The sequence below is a fragment of the Cottoperca gobio genome, chromosome 6 (assembly GCF_900634415.1).
Source record: "Cottoperca gobio chromosome 6, fCotGob3.1, whole genome shotgun sequence".
In the NCBI taxonomy this organism is placed as follows: domain Eukaryota; kingdom Metazoa; phylum Chordata; class Actinopteri; order Perciformes; family Bovichtidae; genus Cottoperca; species Cottoperca gobio.
The window spans coordinates 26,098,327-26,117,729 of NC_041360.1; the positions used below are offsets into that span (position 1 = coordinate 26,098,327).

General features: G+C 42.7%; 1 protein-coding gene across 1 annotated transcript in view; it reads left to right on the top strand.

Annotated features, from left to right (window-relative positions):
* Window positions 1-19,403, top strand: part of cadps2 (Ca++-dependent secretion activator 2) — a 157,919-nt gene that overhangs the window by 38,244 nt on the left and 100,272 nt on the right. Inside the window, 1 exon segment of the mRNA XM_029433034.1 lies at window positions 15,597-15,929. Within this exon segment, the coding sequence (XP_029288894.1) occupies window positions 15,597-15,929 (333 nt within the window).

Genomic DNA, 19,403 nt, shown 5'->3' on the forward strand with positions numbered 1-19,403 from the left:
TAGCAGTAGTAGTAGCAGTAACAGTAGTAGTAGTAGTAGCAGTAGTAGTAGCAGTAACAGTAGTAGTAGTAGTAGCAGTAACAGTAGTAGTAGTAGTAGCAGTAGTAGTAGCAGTAGTAGTAGTAGTAGTAGCAGTAACAGTAGTAGTAGTAGTAGTAGCAGTAGTAGTAGCAGTAACAGTAGTAGTAGTAGCAGTAGTAGTAGCAGTAACAGTAGTAGTAGTAGTAGCAGTAGTAGTAGCAGTAACAGTAGTAGTAGTAGTAGTAGTAGCAGTAACAGTAGTAGTAGTAGTAGTAGTAGCAGTAGTAGTAGCAGTAACAGTAGTAGTAGTAGTAGTAGTAGTAGTAGCAGTAGTAGTAGCAGTAGTGATACTAGTAGTTTCACAATAATGCATTTGACAATTATTGAGCTGTTTTCCAATCTCAACTAAATCTGCTTCCTGTCAGAATCTGACCTTTTAATTCAAGTCATGTGACCTTTCTCACATCATCCATGTCTGCTTATTGGTTGACTTTTAAATAACAATAAAATGCTTTTCAGCAGCCTCATGGAAATAGCTGCATGTTGAGTAGACAACAATTTTAGAGATTTATTCATCTGGAACGTTTATTTTCATTTTCAATTCATCTGTTGATGATTGTCTCAAATAATCTCTACATGGTTTAATCTATGTGTTGTAAAAACGTGCATAATCCTAATACAGTGCAAACCAGGTCAAGGTGACACCTACAAGTTGTTGTGATTGAACGCCGTTAAATTTTTTTAAATATAAAGTACAACGAATAATTTGAGTTGTTGCTGACACGTAAATCAATTCTTAGAATAGCTGCCAAATCATTTTCTAATAATAAATCAACCAATATATATATTGTGAATATTGTAGCATGAATATTTATCATTGAGGTTGACTTTCCGTCACCCTCGGCTGTTAGAAACTGATACTGTTATTTTGACACGTAATAGACGTGATATTACGTAATATTAATTGATTAATCAAAAAGAAAACTCATTTTGTGCCAGAGCTGCAGGTGCGTGAGCTGCAGGTGCGTGAGCTGCAGGTGCGTGTGCTGCAGGTGCGTGTGCTGCAGGTGCGTGAGCTGCAGGTGCGTGAGCTGCAGGTGCGTGTGCTGCAGGTGCGTGTGCTGCAGGTGCGTGTGCTGCAGGTGCGTGTGCTGCAGGTGCGTGTGCTGCAGGTGCGTGAGCTGCAGGTGCCTGAGCTGCAGGTGCGTGTGCTGCAGGTGCCTGAGCTGCAGGTGCGTGAGCTGCAGGTGCCTGAGCTGCAGGTGCGTGTGCTGCAGGTGCGTGTGCTGCAGGTGCCTGAGCTGCAGGTGCGTGTGCTGCAGGTGCCTGAGCTGCAGGTGTGTGAGCTGCAGGTGCGTGAGCTGCAGGTGCGTGAGCTGCAGGTGCCTGAGCTGCAGGTGCGTGTGCTGCAGGTGCGTGTGCTGCAGGTGCGTGTGCTGCAGGTGCGTGTGCTGCAGGTGCGTGTGCTGCAGGTGCGTGTGCTGCAGGTGCGTGTGCTGCAGGTGCGTGAGCTGCAGGTGCGTGAGCTGTAATTTAGTGGGTTAAAGCAGCTGCAGTCCGGTGCTTCAGGTGTGTGACATCTCTTGCAGCCCAGCAGGGAGGCTGCTGCTCAGAGGACAAAGGATTTCACAGATTCTCTCCGACCTTCTGTCACATCTTCAGTAATCCACTGCTCTCTGTACCACTTTACAGTAAACACACCTTTTTTAATCTGCGTGGAAACGAAGCAGTGCAGAGCAGCAGCAGGTCAGAGGTCATCAGGTCCGATCGATATGTGTTCTGGGAAAAATCTATTTCTTCCGACTCGCAGATGTTGGATCAGTGCTTCTCTTCCTGAGACCGTGACCTTTTACGAGTTCACAAGATAAATAATATATTATTCCGAATGATTAAAGAACTGTGAAATGCCACATTTCCACTTTATTCATTTGTCATCTTCTTTCTTTAGCTTCCAGATGTTTGTGGAGTCATTCATGTCGACTTGTGAATGATTGGGCTGCTGCTATTGATTTGCAGTCTTTACGATACTTACTGTCAAATTCTAATAATAGGACAAGAGTTCTCTGAGATTTAGTTTTAGCTCTTACACACAGAAAACACTGAACACCTTCAGCTGCTCGCAGAGTATCTTCTCCAATCCTTCATGAGGAACAAACTTGTGTTTTGAAACGCTGATATTTAGACGTATAAGCCGTTTAAATGTCTTTGTTCTTCTTTAAAAGCCGCAGCATGTGTCGCACAGATTCATGTTGCACTCTGCAGCGCTCACCTGCACTGTTTTCAGTCACGAAAGTCTTGTGGTAACAAGAAGATTGCGTCCTTTAGAGCCGCTGGAAGGCGTTCAATGTGAAACACCTGTGCAGGAGTTGCCGGTGGCTCAACAGCGATAGAACAATGGAAGCGAGTGGGAAGTACATGACAGATTAATCTGTAGGCGGAAGTAGACGAACCACCAGCACTGCTGTGTCAGCGCTCTTGTAAAACGGCATAATAACTCTGTTATGTTTGCTACGGTAATGTTCTTTATTCCCAGATGGTGCAAGAACACATCAGCTGCCAGATTTACTGACGACAGGAGTCGAGTTCTTGATAAAAAGCAAAGTTTAAACGAGAACAGAAAACAGGGAGGCTTCTTACTAACTACTGTGTACACGATAAATAAAAAGCTCAGGCCTGCATGTGAGTGTTCGGCTTTAACGGTACTAAAAGTCACTTTGCGTAAAGCTTGTGGGACAGTCAGCTGCTTCTGTCTTACACCATGTAAACACATTATACAAACTACACCTGAGCGTTTGTATTTACACACGTGTCCTGTACAGAGCGGCTGTGAACACACCGTCACTGCCTGCAGGCTGTTTAAAGTGTGTGTGTGTGTGTGTGTGTGTGTGTGTGTGTGTGTGTGTGTGTGTGTGTGTGTGTGTGTGTGTGTGTGTGTGTGTGTGTGGCCTCGATCCGTCTGCGTCTGTTTGCTCTGATACTAGTTTCACATGGACGCCTGCTAATGCAGCATGAAAGTGGATTTACACTCAGCGGAGGAGGAGTGTGTAAACGTTTGAAGTGTCTTTGCAAGCAGTTTGTGTTTCCCATAGAGGAACATACCATTCTTCTTTGACGTGTTTATTTAAACATTCCTTCATCCATGCAACTTGTTTCCCTTTACAGGAGACTCTTCTTTAACACTTTGCACTGAAAGATGTTTCCCACAGCAGCAGTGAATCATAGATATATGTCAATATTATGTTCTGCTCAGGAATCAGTTATTGTAGGAATATTTATTTAATGCAGCATAAGTAAGATTTTATTTATATAGCCCCTTTTTAAAACAAAGTTCTTCACCGGGAAAAGAACATGCATATAGAGATATAAACAGAGGACGCAAATAAAGCCGGCAGAGATGAGTTTGAGAAGTTTGTTGAAGCAGTTTTCAGACGGGGCTCTTACGGGAAACGTGCAATCACCCTTGGATTTGTAGAGGGAGCGGGGTTTGAATAAGAGACCTTGTTCGGAGGATCTGAGTGGCCGACAGGTGGTATAAGGAGATGTATGGAGGGTCAACACCATACCACCGGGCAGCCAGAGAAAGGATGTGAGGATAGGTGTCGCCTGGCTGCACCAGATGCTGGCGGGACGAGGCCGCTTGGCTGAGACGGGACAACAGAGCATCGCAGTAGTTTACACGGGAAGAAAGGAGGGTATGAATAAGTGATTCTAGATCTCTGGTCGATGGCATTGATTAGATTTGTGTGATGCTGCGGAGAAGGAGGAGAAGGAGGAGAATTGGGAGAAGGAGAAGGAGGAGGAGGAGAATTGGGAGGAGGAGGAGAAGGAGGAGAATTAGGAGGAGAATTAGGAGGAGGAGAATTAGGAGAAGGAGGAGGAGAATTAGGAGAAGAAGGAGGAGGAGAATTAGGAGAAGGAGGAGAAGGAGGAAGAGAAGGAGGAGGAGAATTAGGAGGAGAAGGAGAAGGAGGAGGAGAATTAGGAGGAGGAGGAGAATTAGGAGGAGAAGGAGGAGAATTAGGAGGAAGAGGAGAAGGAGGAGGAGAATTAGGAGAAGGAGGAGAATTAGGAGAAGAAGGAGGAGGAGAAGGAGGAGGAAGAGGAGGAGAAGTAGGAGGAGGAGAAGGAGAAGGAGGAGAATTAGGAGAAGAAGGAGGAGAATTAGGAGGAGAAGGAGGAGAATTAGGAGGAGAAGGAGGAGAATTAGGAGGAGGAGGAGGAGGGTTCATATGAAGGAAGTTAAAGTGACTTCCATACCTTCATGGAGGAAGCTAATAACAAAGAAAAGGATGGAGGTCATATATCGTACGATGAGACATTATCGTGACAGGCCTCTGTAGGATTTGGTTATTGGGAAATATTTTGTGGGTTAGTTGTTTAAGTATCTTTGTATTAACCAGAGAAGTAGAGAAGTAGTCTGAGACCACGTCTTCAGGTCGTAAACGCTGAGAGAGGGAGTCCAAAAGGCAGCCAGATATAAAGGCTGGAACTCTAGTGCAGAAGCACAACACACGATGTGTTGTGTAATGAATGGATCGAAGTGACGGGAGAGTTGGTACAAGGCAGACCATGAACTGTCTGCCATTGTGACAGTAGAGTCACTTCCTGTGTCTCTCTCTCTGTTTCCCATCTTTTCTGGGGATTGCTGTGTGAAGATTCAGCTTTTCTGGCAGTAAGAAGGATTTCCCTCCGCTGCAGATAAATCGGCACATCCGAAATCCAAAGGTTCCCTTTTATTGCCTCAGTTTTTGTTTTGAGCTTTGTGTCTGTTGTCCAGCAGAGACTCTCGTGATAACATTGGTATCTGGATCAGACAGAAGCTGCACATCATTCCTGGCACTTCACTTCACTGCTGTCAGTGTTTTCATTGCCTCTTCTGTCGACTCATTTCTTTCTCTCAGGTGTGTTAACGGAGAGCGTCTTTGTGTTCTGATGGCTTCTGTGTTGGTCCTTGATCTCAGTCGCTGTGTGGCTTCCTCTTTTACTCGCTGTGGTGATTAGCAGAGACTTTCCTTTTTACATTGCTCTGTCCATTTATAGCAGGGGTCACTAACTTCAATCACTTCTGCAAACATGGAACAAGGTCCAGATACAAAGAAATGAAGTTATTTAACTGAAACATGAGGGTTCATTTCTTATGGAGGAGTGGTCGCAAGGACCTCTTCAAGCCTCTAATATATACAGTAGGGGGTCCCTGCACCACGCTACACCAGTTTGGGGGTCCTTGGCCTGAAACACGTTGAAGACCCCTTCTCTATTATATTTATAGCCATGCAGATTCTTCCTTTGGTCAGTTGTGTCAAAGTCCATCATTTTAGGTGATATTAATCAGCACCTTGTCTTAAGGCCACCACTGGGGACATTTATTTTTGTGAATCAATATATATTTTTCAGAACTGTTTTTGTCATGAATTTGAAAAAGCAACACATTCTGAGCTTCAACACCGCAAATAAAGGCATCAACCAATCACGTTGCGTGGAACGGGTTGAGTTGCGGCATTATCTATGAGGATTGCCAAACATCACATGGCAAACTTTATTAACCTTCACAAAGGCAATAAAAGCCCAAGACATATAATATTTGCAGGCGATAATTTTGCATTTTCGGCCTTTATACTGTTAGACGAGGATAAGAGGCAGACCCAACACGTTACAATTATTATTGATATCCAATCACTACGAAGTTGCAGGATAACAAATCATGTAATAATAATCTGTTCTTTTGATGGGACTAATAAAAATAAGATTGCACATCTGACACTATCGAGATAACTATTTAATATCCTATTCTTTTATTAAAGATTTTGAGAAATATGTTATTAGAAAGAAAACCATTAGGCCTAAGTGCTTCTAGATAACTTGTCTTGTCTAATTGGTAACTCCTCTCAGCTCCTGCATGTAATACTTTGACTGATCCCACATATGTGTTCACTATGTGGAACAACAAGACTTCCTGCTCCACCTGTCCGATCAGACACTAAGCAGGAGGATCAATCGGAACATTTCTCAAACAGCTGTTATGACTCTGATGCTCCTCGTCTCTGGTCCTCTCGTTCCCCTCATAGACTGATGACCTTCATCACTCCTCTACCTCACGGTTCATCTGTGACATTTGCAATTTGAAAGGAGAAATGGGACTGGTGTTAGTTTTGGCTGGAGGCAGAAGAGAAGCTCACGCTTGTTCCTTTAATCTGCACACCATTAGGCTTTTTATTGAACATGAAGTAATTGGATTTTTTAGAACAAACTGTCAAATCAGTTCAGCTGGTAGATGATCTGTTGCAGGCTTCATGAACTGAATCAAACCACCACAGTGGGAGGTTCGAGTCGAGGTTCCTTTCTGTCAAATCGGACCAAAGTGAGCTTTGACACTTCCACCGCCGTCTCACAAACACACTAAAAAGGTCTGGATCGATACCTTCTGCTTCCTGTCCGTCAGGTTTGTGAGACTGCAGAGAAACTCGCATTTTAATAACTGTTGCGTTTGTTTGATGCATTTAATGTTCGTCCCTTCTTCAGTGATGATATATTTTTCAGTCAGAAGGTATTTTCCTTGCGGACACAGTGAAACTGATGATGCAAGTTGGATTGTTTGAGCTTCATTTACATAATCACATACTGTCTTTATTTCATCTCTTTATCACGCTGTCTGGATTCAAAGTCAGCGGGATGACTTTTCTTTCTTTTGGAGACATATGCAAAGACAGATAAAAAGCTGTTCTTAAAATGTATAAACCATCTCTCTCCATTCTCTGGATTGCACAGAAAACACAAATATAAAGTTTTTTTGCAAATGAATGCATTTTCTTGGGCTCCGATTTGCTGTGTACGTCCGCCTTGACCGGGCAACTAATTCAATGTTATAGTTTGTTGAATGTCACTGAAATCATATTGTGATGACGTTATCTGTCAAGAACATATTCCTAGTTTAAATGAATGATATAAAAGTTATTATGAAGGTTTTCTGTTCAACACATCATTTATTTGCTCTCATGTAATGCATGACATACATACTATATACTATACCATAATATATATCAATTTCCCACTACTAAGGGTTCTTATTCAAACATGCCAAACACCACCGTTTGTCCTCTTTAATAAGGAAGACATATCTCCTTCTCTCTTAAAGGACCGTTTATGTGACTACATAGGAATGTTAATCCTCCACTACCCATTTTACTGATGGAGTACCGCAGGGATCAATCCGCGGTCCTTTACTATTTCTTGTCTACATGTTCCTTCGATTAAATTAATGTCATTAAACTGAGCAAACTACAGGTCTGCCTTAGTTATTATCACATGTTCAGACTCCTCGCTCACGTTTCTTAAGGGTCTTTGTTCATCACAGAAATCTCAGTGTCACTTTCGATCATTTTTATCGTCATCTAAAATGTGAAATATTGCTTCTTTGATCATTGAAACACGAATCCATGCTTTTACTAAAGGACATTTTTTTTGTGACATGCAATAGACTTTCAAGGTCATTGCTGTCGCACAGAAGCCTTTTAGATTGTACCTCAGTTTAGTGTCACTTTGGACAAAGAGTGCCTTTTGAAGAAATGTGAAATTCAGCCTCATCCATTTCAGTGTGACACGAGGTCATCTGGTCAAATCTGGCTCAACTTTTGCTATCATTCAACATTAAATCAAACATTTGAAAGTGCTCTTCTTGGATTACTTTAACATACCTTTTCCTTTAGAGACTGAAGATAATGATGGTCAACATGTTAACTTTTTACACTTCTGTCTCGTAGTATTTCTGATGTTTTATAAACCTTCAAACTCATGGATCTGTCGCTCAAACTTGACTTCCTGGATCATATTTAACCTTCTCACCTGCTCCTGAAACATCCCACCAACACACACTGGTGGAAACAATCATTCTTTTTAACCTGGATATGATCTATTGATCTCAGAGCAGCAAAACCTTCATGCTGATATATGAAGCGTTCAGGCTCTCTGACAGACCAAACAAGTTGAAGTAGGTGATGCAGACGTTTTAATATCGAGCTGAAACATGTTTTATTCATGGAGGAACGTTTGAGCCGTGATGATCCTCACAGCTGACGGTGGAGCACTTTAAGGAAAGTTTGAATAATGCGGTGGCAGAACGGTTAAACAGCTCCATGTATACAAGTGAGGAATCTGAATCTTTGTTTCTGGGGAATCATGTTTCGTCTGTGAGTTTGGCGACTGCTCTAAATACTACAATACCCATGAGCCTTTGCTGCCCTTGCTGCCAGTCAGATCTGTAGTGATTTCAGAAGCTTTGTGGTCACCATAGTTGTTGAATTGATTTAAGCTGCAGGTTGTATCATCAGTTTTAACGGTGCATGTAACAGAATGTCCAGCTCTGTGATTGGATGTTTATTGCCGTAATGCACCATGGGAAGTGTAGTTCTTCTGTCCAAAGTAATAGATATTTTCGTTGTTAACCTTTTTGTCCTGATGATTCAGTCGGATAATTTCCTGCCGGTTCAAACCGCTGAAGCTCCAACTGTGAGTCTCTTAACTTTGAATTACGAGAACTATTTCCTGAACCAGGGCTGCCAGAAACATCCCCCCCACCGTGGAACTGTTTTGCATGATTGAGAGAGTTGGTCGTTTAAGGGTTAAAAAGCTTTGCATGATGTCATGAGTTATGAACCCTTGTAAATCGTAAGCATGGGAATATTTCCAGATGACTGGAACACAGCAAAACTGCGGTGCTGACATCATTATTTGTATTGATTTATCATTTAATAATACTAATAAACTTTAGTTGTATAGCACTTTTCAAAACACAGTCACAAAGTGCTTTACAGAACAAGATAAAATGGTAAACACAGTCGAGATGAATACAAACACACACGAGTGTATAATAGAAACCGGTAAAGTAAAGGAGGGATAGAAACAAGACGACTTGTAAAAGTAAGTTTTGAAGAGTTTAAAAGTTTAAATCCCCCCAAAAATGTGTTTGCAGCTTCTCCAAAGTGAGGATTTGATGCTTTTCTCTGTTTTATATAATTGTTAACTGAGTATTCTTTGGCTTTTGGACTGTTGGTCGGACGATACAAGACATTTGAAGACGTCGCCTTTTGGAAACTGAGATGGACATTTTTCTCTTACAGACTAAACCTCAAATTAATTGAAGAAATAGTCAACAGATATATTAATCAATATATATTAATAAAAACAACATTGCTTCCAGTTCTATAATTCATCATAAATGTGCGCAAATGTGTTTTCTTCCACATTCACTTCAACAACTGTAGTCAAACTTTTAAAACCTTTTTATTTTATTTTCCGGTGTCTGTTTTTAAACGTGTTGCTGCTGAAGTCAGAGCTGTCGGACCTTCCTCTCTTAGCAGACGTACGACGCTCACAAGGCTGCAAACAGTCGTCGCTTGTGTCTTTAATCTCCTGACTCGCAGCCCGGCGCTCTGCTGGTGTGTAAATAATTCAGGGAAATTTTAAAGCTCCAATTAATTTGAGCAGCGGGGAGGGAGGAAGTCTCCTGCTGATCGATTCATTCGTTATAATGGCTGACATTTATGTTGCCTAACAAAGTGGGGGAGCGCCTATAGAATCCAGAGAGCAGCAGAGGGGGGGGGGGCTGTCTGACTGAGGACCAGATTTAGGGCTCAAATCGTCCGTTATATTGTTGCATTGAGTTCTCAGTCCTCAGGATAATTTAGTCATCATTTCCATTCATTTTCTGAAACACAAATCTGTGGCCATTGTGCCGACGGCTCATTATTTCAAAACCCCAACAGTCCGAGGAATGTCCCATTGGACCGAAAAGCCATTTGCCCGACTGCCCGCTACCACGAAAACAAAAGTCGATGCTCCGAAGTCCAATTAATCCGAAAAGGCAACTGAAGCACATTATTATGCAGAATGGTGTCGAAGGCGTGAGCCGCCGTACTCTGCCTCTGATTGGCTGATCCTGATATTCTAACCCCAGCCTTATGAACCTCGCTCCTCATGCCTAAACTTAACCAATCCAAACAGCGAACGCAACGAGTAGCAGCCAATCAGAGGCAGAGGTGGGCGGGTCATGCCTCTGTCATAGAGTGTGTATTGAGGGTAACGGACTGTTAGACAAATGGGGTGTTTGGTCCAATGGGACATTTTTTGGACTGAATAATGGACAGTCCCCAAAAATATATTGCACAAATTATTACACCAACGTGCATGCCTACTGGAATATCATTATATATGTATAAACAATATGTCAGTTTAAAACCCTAACGTGAGCCTGTAAAACAGACACAAGTTTCTTGAGATTGAGTGCCACAAAAAACAGTTTTTGAGGAGTTGGGTGATTGTAGTCTCTCAGTTTAAAAAAGGGATGTTTTGACGAGAGCATAATGAACAGTACTGGGGGGGGGAGCATCGATCCAGGCTCAGGGGGCGTCTGGACGGGGGGTCAAAACCTCCAGCAGGCTGACAGGAGGCTCAATGAGGGAGTGACCTTTATATACACACACACACACACACACACACACACACACACACACACACACACACACAGACCCCAACATCAGTCCCCTCTTTATAAACGATGATATTCACTATTTTCCTTTACATCTTTAGCCCCAAATCAACAATAAATGCAATTTGTGTGTGTATTAAATCCTGATGCATCTTCTTCCTCTGAGCCACAGAGCTCCATTGTTGTCCAAGAACTATTAAAAACACATCAGTGAGCCTCACTGGGCGACATGTTCCTTCATTACCATGAACACACACACACACACACACTGTATTTTGTTTTGACTCAATCCCACACACTCCGTCCTCACGAGATCACCAAATGTGGATTAAATGTTCTATTTCCTCCAGTTTCTTTGATAAAAAACTAAAGTGATCAGCTGTACCGACCTTTTAATACAGGTGTTCTCAAAGGTTCACGTCTTCACCACTCGGCTTGAAGCTGAGAGCCACAGACAGGAAGTTAGAAAGTACTGAGAGACCGAGCTCAGGACTGATACATCAACACAGAGCTGTACATGCAAAGTGAATGTTGATGTTACCAAGTCAACACATTTACACTCAACAGGATCTTTCTTCCTGCCGTCCGTTTCAGCTCAGATGGAAAACAATGAGACGAATGAAAGCAGTCATCAACCTGACATGGAGAAATAATCTGAGCTGGGTAATGAGCCACCGGCTCCTCCATTAGTCCGTTTTCATGCCAGACACCATCATTAAATAATTACCATTTTACCATCTGCTGACAGCTGAGACATGTTGGGCCACACCACAGGTACATGTAGATTACTTCTGTCTTGTAAAATAGTTCCTACTATTGAACTCATTTTAGATCTGTTGGAAGTGTTTGTACCATTGAACTATTTTGCACTTGCCAACACAATGAATTCATTCGTCACTGATACGGTGCCTGTAAAAAGGATCCTTTTTTACAACATTAAATCAAATTGGAACAAAGTTCTTGTTTGTAAAGGCGTTCGTCCCCTCGAGGTCAGTCAGGTTTCCTGTATGTTCATTTTACCCGATTAACACATCGTCTGTGATATTGTTACTATTCGGACGCTTCACCACTGTGGACAGTAACACTGGTGAACCGGCGCAGTGGACAGCATGACTTTGTTCTTTTCTGTCTCCAATAGAGTGCTGCAGGAATGAGTCAGAAACATTTTTGCACTTCCGGTTCCCTCGTCTCCTGAAATAAGGTCTGAGTTTAACACACGCTTAAAACGTTTTGTTCCAAGACATAAACTGTCAGGTTTGAACTTTGAAGCTTCTCCGTGTCCGTTACAAGTGGCTAAAGGAGACGACAGAGGTGGTCGGGGACATTAAAGTCGTCACACCGAACACGAGTCGCCGTTAGCTTAGCGGTGGCGACGTGAAGTGATGCAACCGTCGTGTAGTTCGTTTATAAGCTACTGTTCCGCTTCAAGTGTTTATTTGTGAAGATTATCTTGCTGAACAAAACGTCTAAGTATCATAAATGTATAATTTATTTTCTGCAATAATCCTAAATCCAATGGAACAATCCCATTTAGCTTTTTGGCCGATGCATACCTCATCCCTGTGGCTCGATCTAAACAGCGGCTAAATCAAAGTGTGCATTGGTTGCTTACATTCTTCAGTGTTTCTAACCCTCTGTGAAGGACTTCAGATGTGTTACAGACACTTATTAGCTCCCTGGTTATTCTTTTCAGTGCCTGTTGGTAAGATTAAGAGCTGAACGGAGGATAAAACACGAACACTGTCGGCTTCTTGTTGGCCCACCTGGCCGGCTAAATAAACCAGTCAGTTAGCGGCCTCATTATCCTGTCGTGGCCTAATCCCACTCCAACTCCCAACATCTGTCTTCTCCTTTCAAGTGCGATCATTTAAACAGTCATCTCTCTAGTTTTCGGCCTTCCTGCCTCCTCTGCTTCACTTTAATGTTGTTTTGGTCTCTGCATTTCAGAGCAGTTTGTGTTGAGCGATGCGGAGAGGCAGATTAGCTGCTGTTAGCCGGCTCCCCTGGTGGCAGCTGCATCTGTCACCTCCCACTTCTTCCACTTAACGTTTGCCCATTTCTATTCCTCACCATGAAGACGACCCTCTCTGTGTCGTCTCTCGGCGTCGCACCCCCGCCGCGCTGATTTACAATGCCACTGCTGATACCTTCGACACCAAAAACATTAGTTTTGTGTGTTTTTTTCTCTTTTATCTCCTTGTTGAGACTCGTCAGCTTCAAGTGATCTCTGTTCCACGTTGTTAGTCTCGTGGCTCCACGCAGTTTCTCTCCATCTGCTGTTGCTTCACGCACCGCAGGTCTGTCGCTCTCACGAGGCAGCGCTGTCGACCCTCAGAGCCGACGGAAGCTGATCACCTGGTGATATTTCAGTTGTCAGTCACAACCTGCAGTGTCTGTCATGTGGCAACCAGTGCACGTTTTCTACTGGTATTGGCCATTGAGTGGAGTCAAGTAACACATTAAACCTTAAATAAATACTTCACCCACTAAATGATTATTTGTTTGTCAGTTACTCACCTGGTGTAACCTTGAATTCTCTAAGAACATTTAGTTTTTCTCTCCTGCCTCCACGGTGAACAAAGAATCCAGAAACGGAGAAAAGTCTTGATGAAGCCGCGTTTAACAGCAAAGCACCTGAAAACATCTGTTTACAAACTCTCACACAACTCGTGAAATACAATTCAAGTATCCAGTCGTACGATCTCTACTTCACAAGTAGAGTGCGTGTGCGTGTTGTGCGCGCGCGTTGACGCGGCCCCCATTTAGTTTCAGTTTTTCTGATTTTTGCGTGCACCGTGGAGGCCTGCGTTTTCTTCACAGATTCGAGGTAACACGGGGAGTAACTGATAAACAAATGATCATCGTGAATTATTCCTGTTTCCTGCCACAGAATGACCTTTAACTGGGAACAATGTTAAAACGTCAGGAAGAGCAACAGGGGGGGATTCAAGTCAACAAGGTAAAAGTAAAACAGCTATTGAGCCGCTCCATTCGGATATGTTTAGATTTTATTTACCCCCCCCCCCCTCCTGACATAATGACTCCTTTGCAATTTCTTTCTTTTCAGAAGTTTAACTTCTAGACACAAGATGTCTCCCTCCTTCACCATCTTCCCCTCTTTACAGCAGCAGAAATCAAAGTGAGACAGAACACGAGTTGACGTGTGGAGGGCTTTCAAAAGCACAGCACAGAATAATCACAGCAACGAGCTCGTTCGTATGTTACTCAAGGACCGTCATGCTTCCTGTTTCCATGGTATCCACTGTCATCGGTCATGTCATCGCGCAGTCCTCAGCAGGAAGACGATGGCGACATCTGGACACGTCACGTTTCTCTGCTCCTCACCTGCTCTCACTGAGCGTTAGCCAAACATCAGACGGTGGATAAGAAGTTATGTTCAGTTCAGTTATTAAGAAATCATAAAATGAGCTGCAAATGAAACCGACGCTGTTACCTGCGTTTATTCTAAGGCTTAAATAATAAGATAATTCAAATGTAATGCATGAGTATTACTGAAGGAGAGCAAGTGTTCATTTAACATGACATGGAGCTGCTTTCACAGACTCACAATGTAATTCTATACTTGTGTTTTAATAAACACGTGTAGCCGTCAGCCGGCCGACAGCGAGCCTCAGGGATGACGTGAGTTCAGCGTGCAAGGATCAATGCAACACGTTCAGAAGCTCATCACTGCGTCCTTAAACTGGAAGTGAACGTCTGAATAAATGTTTACAATACAGGATGGTGCGGTCCCTTTTATAAAAGCTTTATATAAACATATAAAGGGCTCGTTGTAATAATAGAGAGATATCTTTTATGAAGTGATGACTGCAGCTGCAGTTAGATTTACAAACTCAAAGTGGAAGATAAAGACGCTGATAAACGCTTTGTTTGTAATACAGATTATTATTATTACTTTAATCAAACATTAGTTCCCATGTTGTTCACAGAGCTGTTGGTGTCTGCACACTGGAGAACAAACACACATTAAAAGCTGTGTTTTCATCCCTCTGGCTTCATGAATCTGGAATGAACACATGAAAGTGTTATTCCCCTTGATGCCTTGTACCTGCGTAGAGGAGCTTTTAATTTCCTACATGAATTCTATTTTTTATATCTTTAGCGCAGTTTTACTTTTATTCTTTCAATTGTTTTGTTTTTCCATTTGACGTGTTTCACTCTCAGATCCAGTGAATTACCGGGTCAAAGGGTTAGGGTTAGGGTTAGAGTTAAAGAGTTCAGTGTTTTACAGGATGTGTTTTTATGGGTTATACAGACCGAGGAATTACTGATTTAATCCTCAATGCTTTAAAATTGGTAAATAGTTTTGTGGTAATTAATAAAACTCTTTCTCAGTGTTTTGTATTTAATCTCTGTCCTCTGCGTGTTTCACCTCCTGCAGCAAATATTGATCATTTGGGCTTTAATTCAGCGAGCAGGAAGTAAAACCTGCTCTTACATCATCTCTGATGCACAGAACTGAAACTAACACAATCTAATTTTTATTTTTGATGTGAATAAATTGTGTAATTTGGAAGACATGAATGTGTGAACATCAGTAGAGCAAAGAAGCTGAATATGTCCAGTGTGATGCTCTGAGCTCTTGGCCTCCATTAGATGAATCATCTTCCCACTGATGTTGTGCTGTTCAGCCTCAGAGCGGCTGCTGCTTCCCTCTCTGACACGTCCTCCTCTGTCAGACTCACAGAGGGTAAAGAACTTCTGCCAAAAGCACCAAACCAGAGAGTTTAACATTAGAGCCACTGAGTTAGTGTGGAGGAGGACGGCACGACGTTTCAGTATGAACTGTCTGAACAAACGCATTCAGCAGCTTCCACAAGAGTTTACAACTTCTAGTAGTGTCTTTAAATCTCAATGAAAGGCATGGAAAGACCTTTGTTTTATCATGCAAGTGTGTTTAATGATTATCTGTCGTAACTTGTGTTTGTTCCACATGAAACCTCTGCAGAGGGAAGTCTGTCTGATCCATCTTCTCAAGTCAAAATGTCACAAAGCTCTACTGGGAGGTGAACTTAAAGACTGCAAGTGAAGCTGGTGTTGTAAGTGCTGAGCGTGCTGCTTCTCTCCTCGGCAGGGCTTCCTGAAGAGCGAGCGCGTTTCCCGGATGGTTCAGAGCGGCGGCTGCTCGGCCAACGACTTTCGCGAGGTCTTCAAGAAGAACATCGAGCGGCGTGTTCGCAGCCTCCCGGAGATCGACGGCCTGAGCAAAGAGACGGTGCTCAGCTCCTGGATCGCCAAGTACGACGCCATCTACAGGGGGGAGGAGGACATGCGACGGCAGCCGCAGAGGGCGCACCTGAGCGCCGTGTCGGAGCTCATCCTCAGTAAGGAGCAGCTGTACGAGATGTTCCAGCAGATCCTCGGAATCCGCAAGTTCGAGCACCAGCTGCTTTACAACGCCTGCCAGGTGAGCCGCAGTGTAGTGTTTACATACGGACATTAAGTGTACTGCAACATCCTCCCCAGGTGTTGATGACCGCTGCGCAGCTGTAGTTCCTCTCATGTCCACTAGTTGTAGTGAAACTGGCTTTATTGAAATGAATAAGAAAACCCTGAACTTCTATCTACAAATACAGTCATTGGTTTTATTCTGTTGTTGTTTAGTGTTCTCATCTTTGCACCGCTGCTGCCTCTTTAGATTAAACATTTCTTTCATTTGTACAACATGGATAAAAAATGAATTTGATAATGGAATTGTATTTTAGTTTTCTTCACATAATTCTAACATCATCATTGTGTTACAGAACTTAATAACATAGTAAACAAAGGAACATTACTGTAATAAGGGGTTTGTAATGATGCTTTAGAGTCATAAACACACACAGAAAGGTTTTACGCACTATTGTTTCCATGCACATGTATTCATAAAGTGAGTTGTAGAAGAGCCTCTGGAGCGTTCCTGTCCATGGAGAAACTTCCTCTGTGGATCATTTCATAAGTGATGTATCGGCAGCTGCTCTCGTTTCCTTTTATTTTGGCGCTCTTGGAGTCTTTCCACACGAAGTCCTCTCAAGACTTCCTGATACGATTGCTTTAACAATGAGCAGAGCCTAACATTCCTGCTTTGGATGGCAGTCGTAATAAACCTGGATTCTAAATGTTTGTGTTTTGACCACAGCCTCTGGAGAGCATCAGGAAGGTTTGTGTCTCAGCACTGACTCACAGCAGTGAGCTCCATCCAGAGGTGCAACAGGTGTCTTCACATGTCGTGGTGCTGACTTCATGAGACTGAACGTACCTCGAACATTCAGCGTGTTCAGGTTTACTGAGAACAATCAGAGTTACAGTCCCTCTGAGAGGAAGCATATGAGACACAAGTTATTATTATTGAAAGTGTTTTTATGTCTCACGTGTCCTCCACGACACTATTCTGAGTTGATGATGATGTTAACCTAATAACAAACAGACAGACCGGAATGATTAAATTACTTTTAGCACAATGAGTAACAACACAACAGTCGTCGTTGTCATTCCTTCAAGTGTTAATAATAATCAGGTGATAATGAAAACAATGATGGAATGTGTGGCCGGTCTTTGCAGGTTAGACTCGGTGTGTATTTCCTGTCTGCGTCTTGTTGCTAGGCTGCAGGTTCAAGTCTCTGCAGGAGCTCATGACTGGAGCAATTATTTTAAATGATGCATTCAAAGCAACAAGTCTTTCCATGAGGCGCTCTAAAGCACAGGCTGATTGAGCCGCTTTTCGCCTTTAAAATTGCATAAATTGAACATTTTCTTTAGATTTAAACCTAAATGTGGTTTGAAACATGATCTTACACCAGGCACATTTATCAGCACTGTTTGGAAAGTGTTGTTGATAATATAGTTAGTATAATGTGAATCCCAGACTATAGTTATTCTCAGGTCTTGTAGAGTCCCTGAGAGTCCCTGACCTGCAGGGACCTCTGTCCTCTTCCGTCTGCCGAAACTTAAAGATCAAATTTAAAGTTCACAGACTGCCGGAAAAATGAAATATCAACTTTCTGCAGTTGACAGTTTGAGAACAGATTCTTCAGCTGCAGGTTTTGTTCTGTTCATTCACGTGTTATTTTACACGTGCAGATTCTGGAGATCTGTCACGTGATACTTTACTTCAAACATTAAGCCCACAAGCAACAATGAGTGGAAACAAACGTCTTTAAAGAGCTTTGAAAAGGGAAAAGACCCAATGAGGAGACATTTAATATACGTGTTTATCTCTCCAGGTGATTCTCATGCGCCGCTCTGCAGAATACACAGGCTCGTACATGAAGCAACGAAGCCTTCAGAACAGCTTCGGCACCTGGAGACCAAGCACCCGGCGTTATCTGACAAGCCCTTGGAGGTTTTTGAAAGAAAGAAACATGAACAAGAAGGACATAAACAATTACTGATGGTCGCCACAACAACACATGGGAGTGCACTGAGAGCGTCACACTTAGTGACTAACCGTGTCGCTAAGAGAAGAAACCTTTTACTACTGGTGAAGACTTTATCCCTCTATATTGGGCCGGCTCGTTAGAGACACATGCTCAGGCTCCCACTAATTCAGCGTAATGGTGAGTGTTTTATGCACTTTATATTTGTTTTTAATGCCGGTCGTATTATTTTATTTCGTCATATTTACACCCCCCCCCCCCCCCCCCCCCCCCCACCACTTTGAAGGTATTGAAAATATTGTCTTACATTAAACTGGTCCGTGCCGCTAAAAAGGTTGGGGACCGCTGCTGTAAGGAATAAGTTCAACTTCATTGTTTTCCAGAAGGAAGTTTGTTTGCAGGCAGACATTAAGCACACGGGGGCTGCAGGGATTCATATCGTAACTAATATACAATATATTTATGAAAGGCACATAAACAATGAATAAGCCAGTCTTCATTGCCAGTTGTGCTGATGAGCACAGAATCTGTTGTTTTTACAGGATCTGTTTTGTGCAAAATGTTTATTTTAGACGATTCTGATGAAACATCACTACTTTGAGTTTAGATAGTTTCCTGACGGAAGCGTTCGTCACACAGGATTCGTTCAATGAACATCGGAAAGTTGCGAATCTGACGACATTTTTCTGTTTTTACAGTTTCTCACTATGATAAATTATGTAATCTTCAAACCTGCCGGCAGGTCGTGGGGTGCAGAAGAGATGCGTTGTGGGAAAACTTCTTCCTTATTGAGACAGATGCCTTTTAAATGTGGACAAATGAAACTGAAACTATCTGCTTGGTTGGATCCACTGGAGGGAGAAGAGAAAATCGGTTCTTTTTGTACTAATTTTGGTGAAGACGTGCCCAGAAGTCTTTCCCGTCTCTGAATACCATCCTACAGAGGAAGCCGTGTGTCCGTGATCCTCAGCCATTCTCCTCTGCTGTTTGTTTCCTTCACTTTTACCCGCTCTGAACATAAATAGCTTCCATTAACAGATTGCTTCACGGCCCATTGAGACATCATCCTCGTCTGTAAGACAACGACAATGTGTCTGTTGCTAGGACGGATTCTATTATTGTCGTCCTTCATTAGAGGCCAGAAGAGAAAGAGAAAGAAAGTCTGAAGGGGGAGAAGAGAGGGGAGAAATGAAAAGAAACAAGAAGCTAATGCCATTGTTAAACTCCCACCTGTGTTTCCAGGGTTTCAATTATAATGTCATGTACTGCCTGCAAAACTTGGATATTCCAGTGTCGTACAATTTGTAATCATACCCAACAGGCAAAGGCTTAAAGGGTAACTGTGGCATTGTTCAACCTGGACCCTGTTTTCCCATGTTTCTGTGTCTAAGTGACAACACATTTTGAAATTGGTCCAGTTTTGAAGGAGAAACGAGCTGCAACGTAATCACTCGGTCAATTTACGTCCACTAAAAGCGCTCGTTTCTCCCACTGACGGGCTCAGATTGTTGTTATAAGTGTGACAA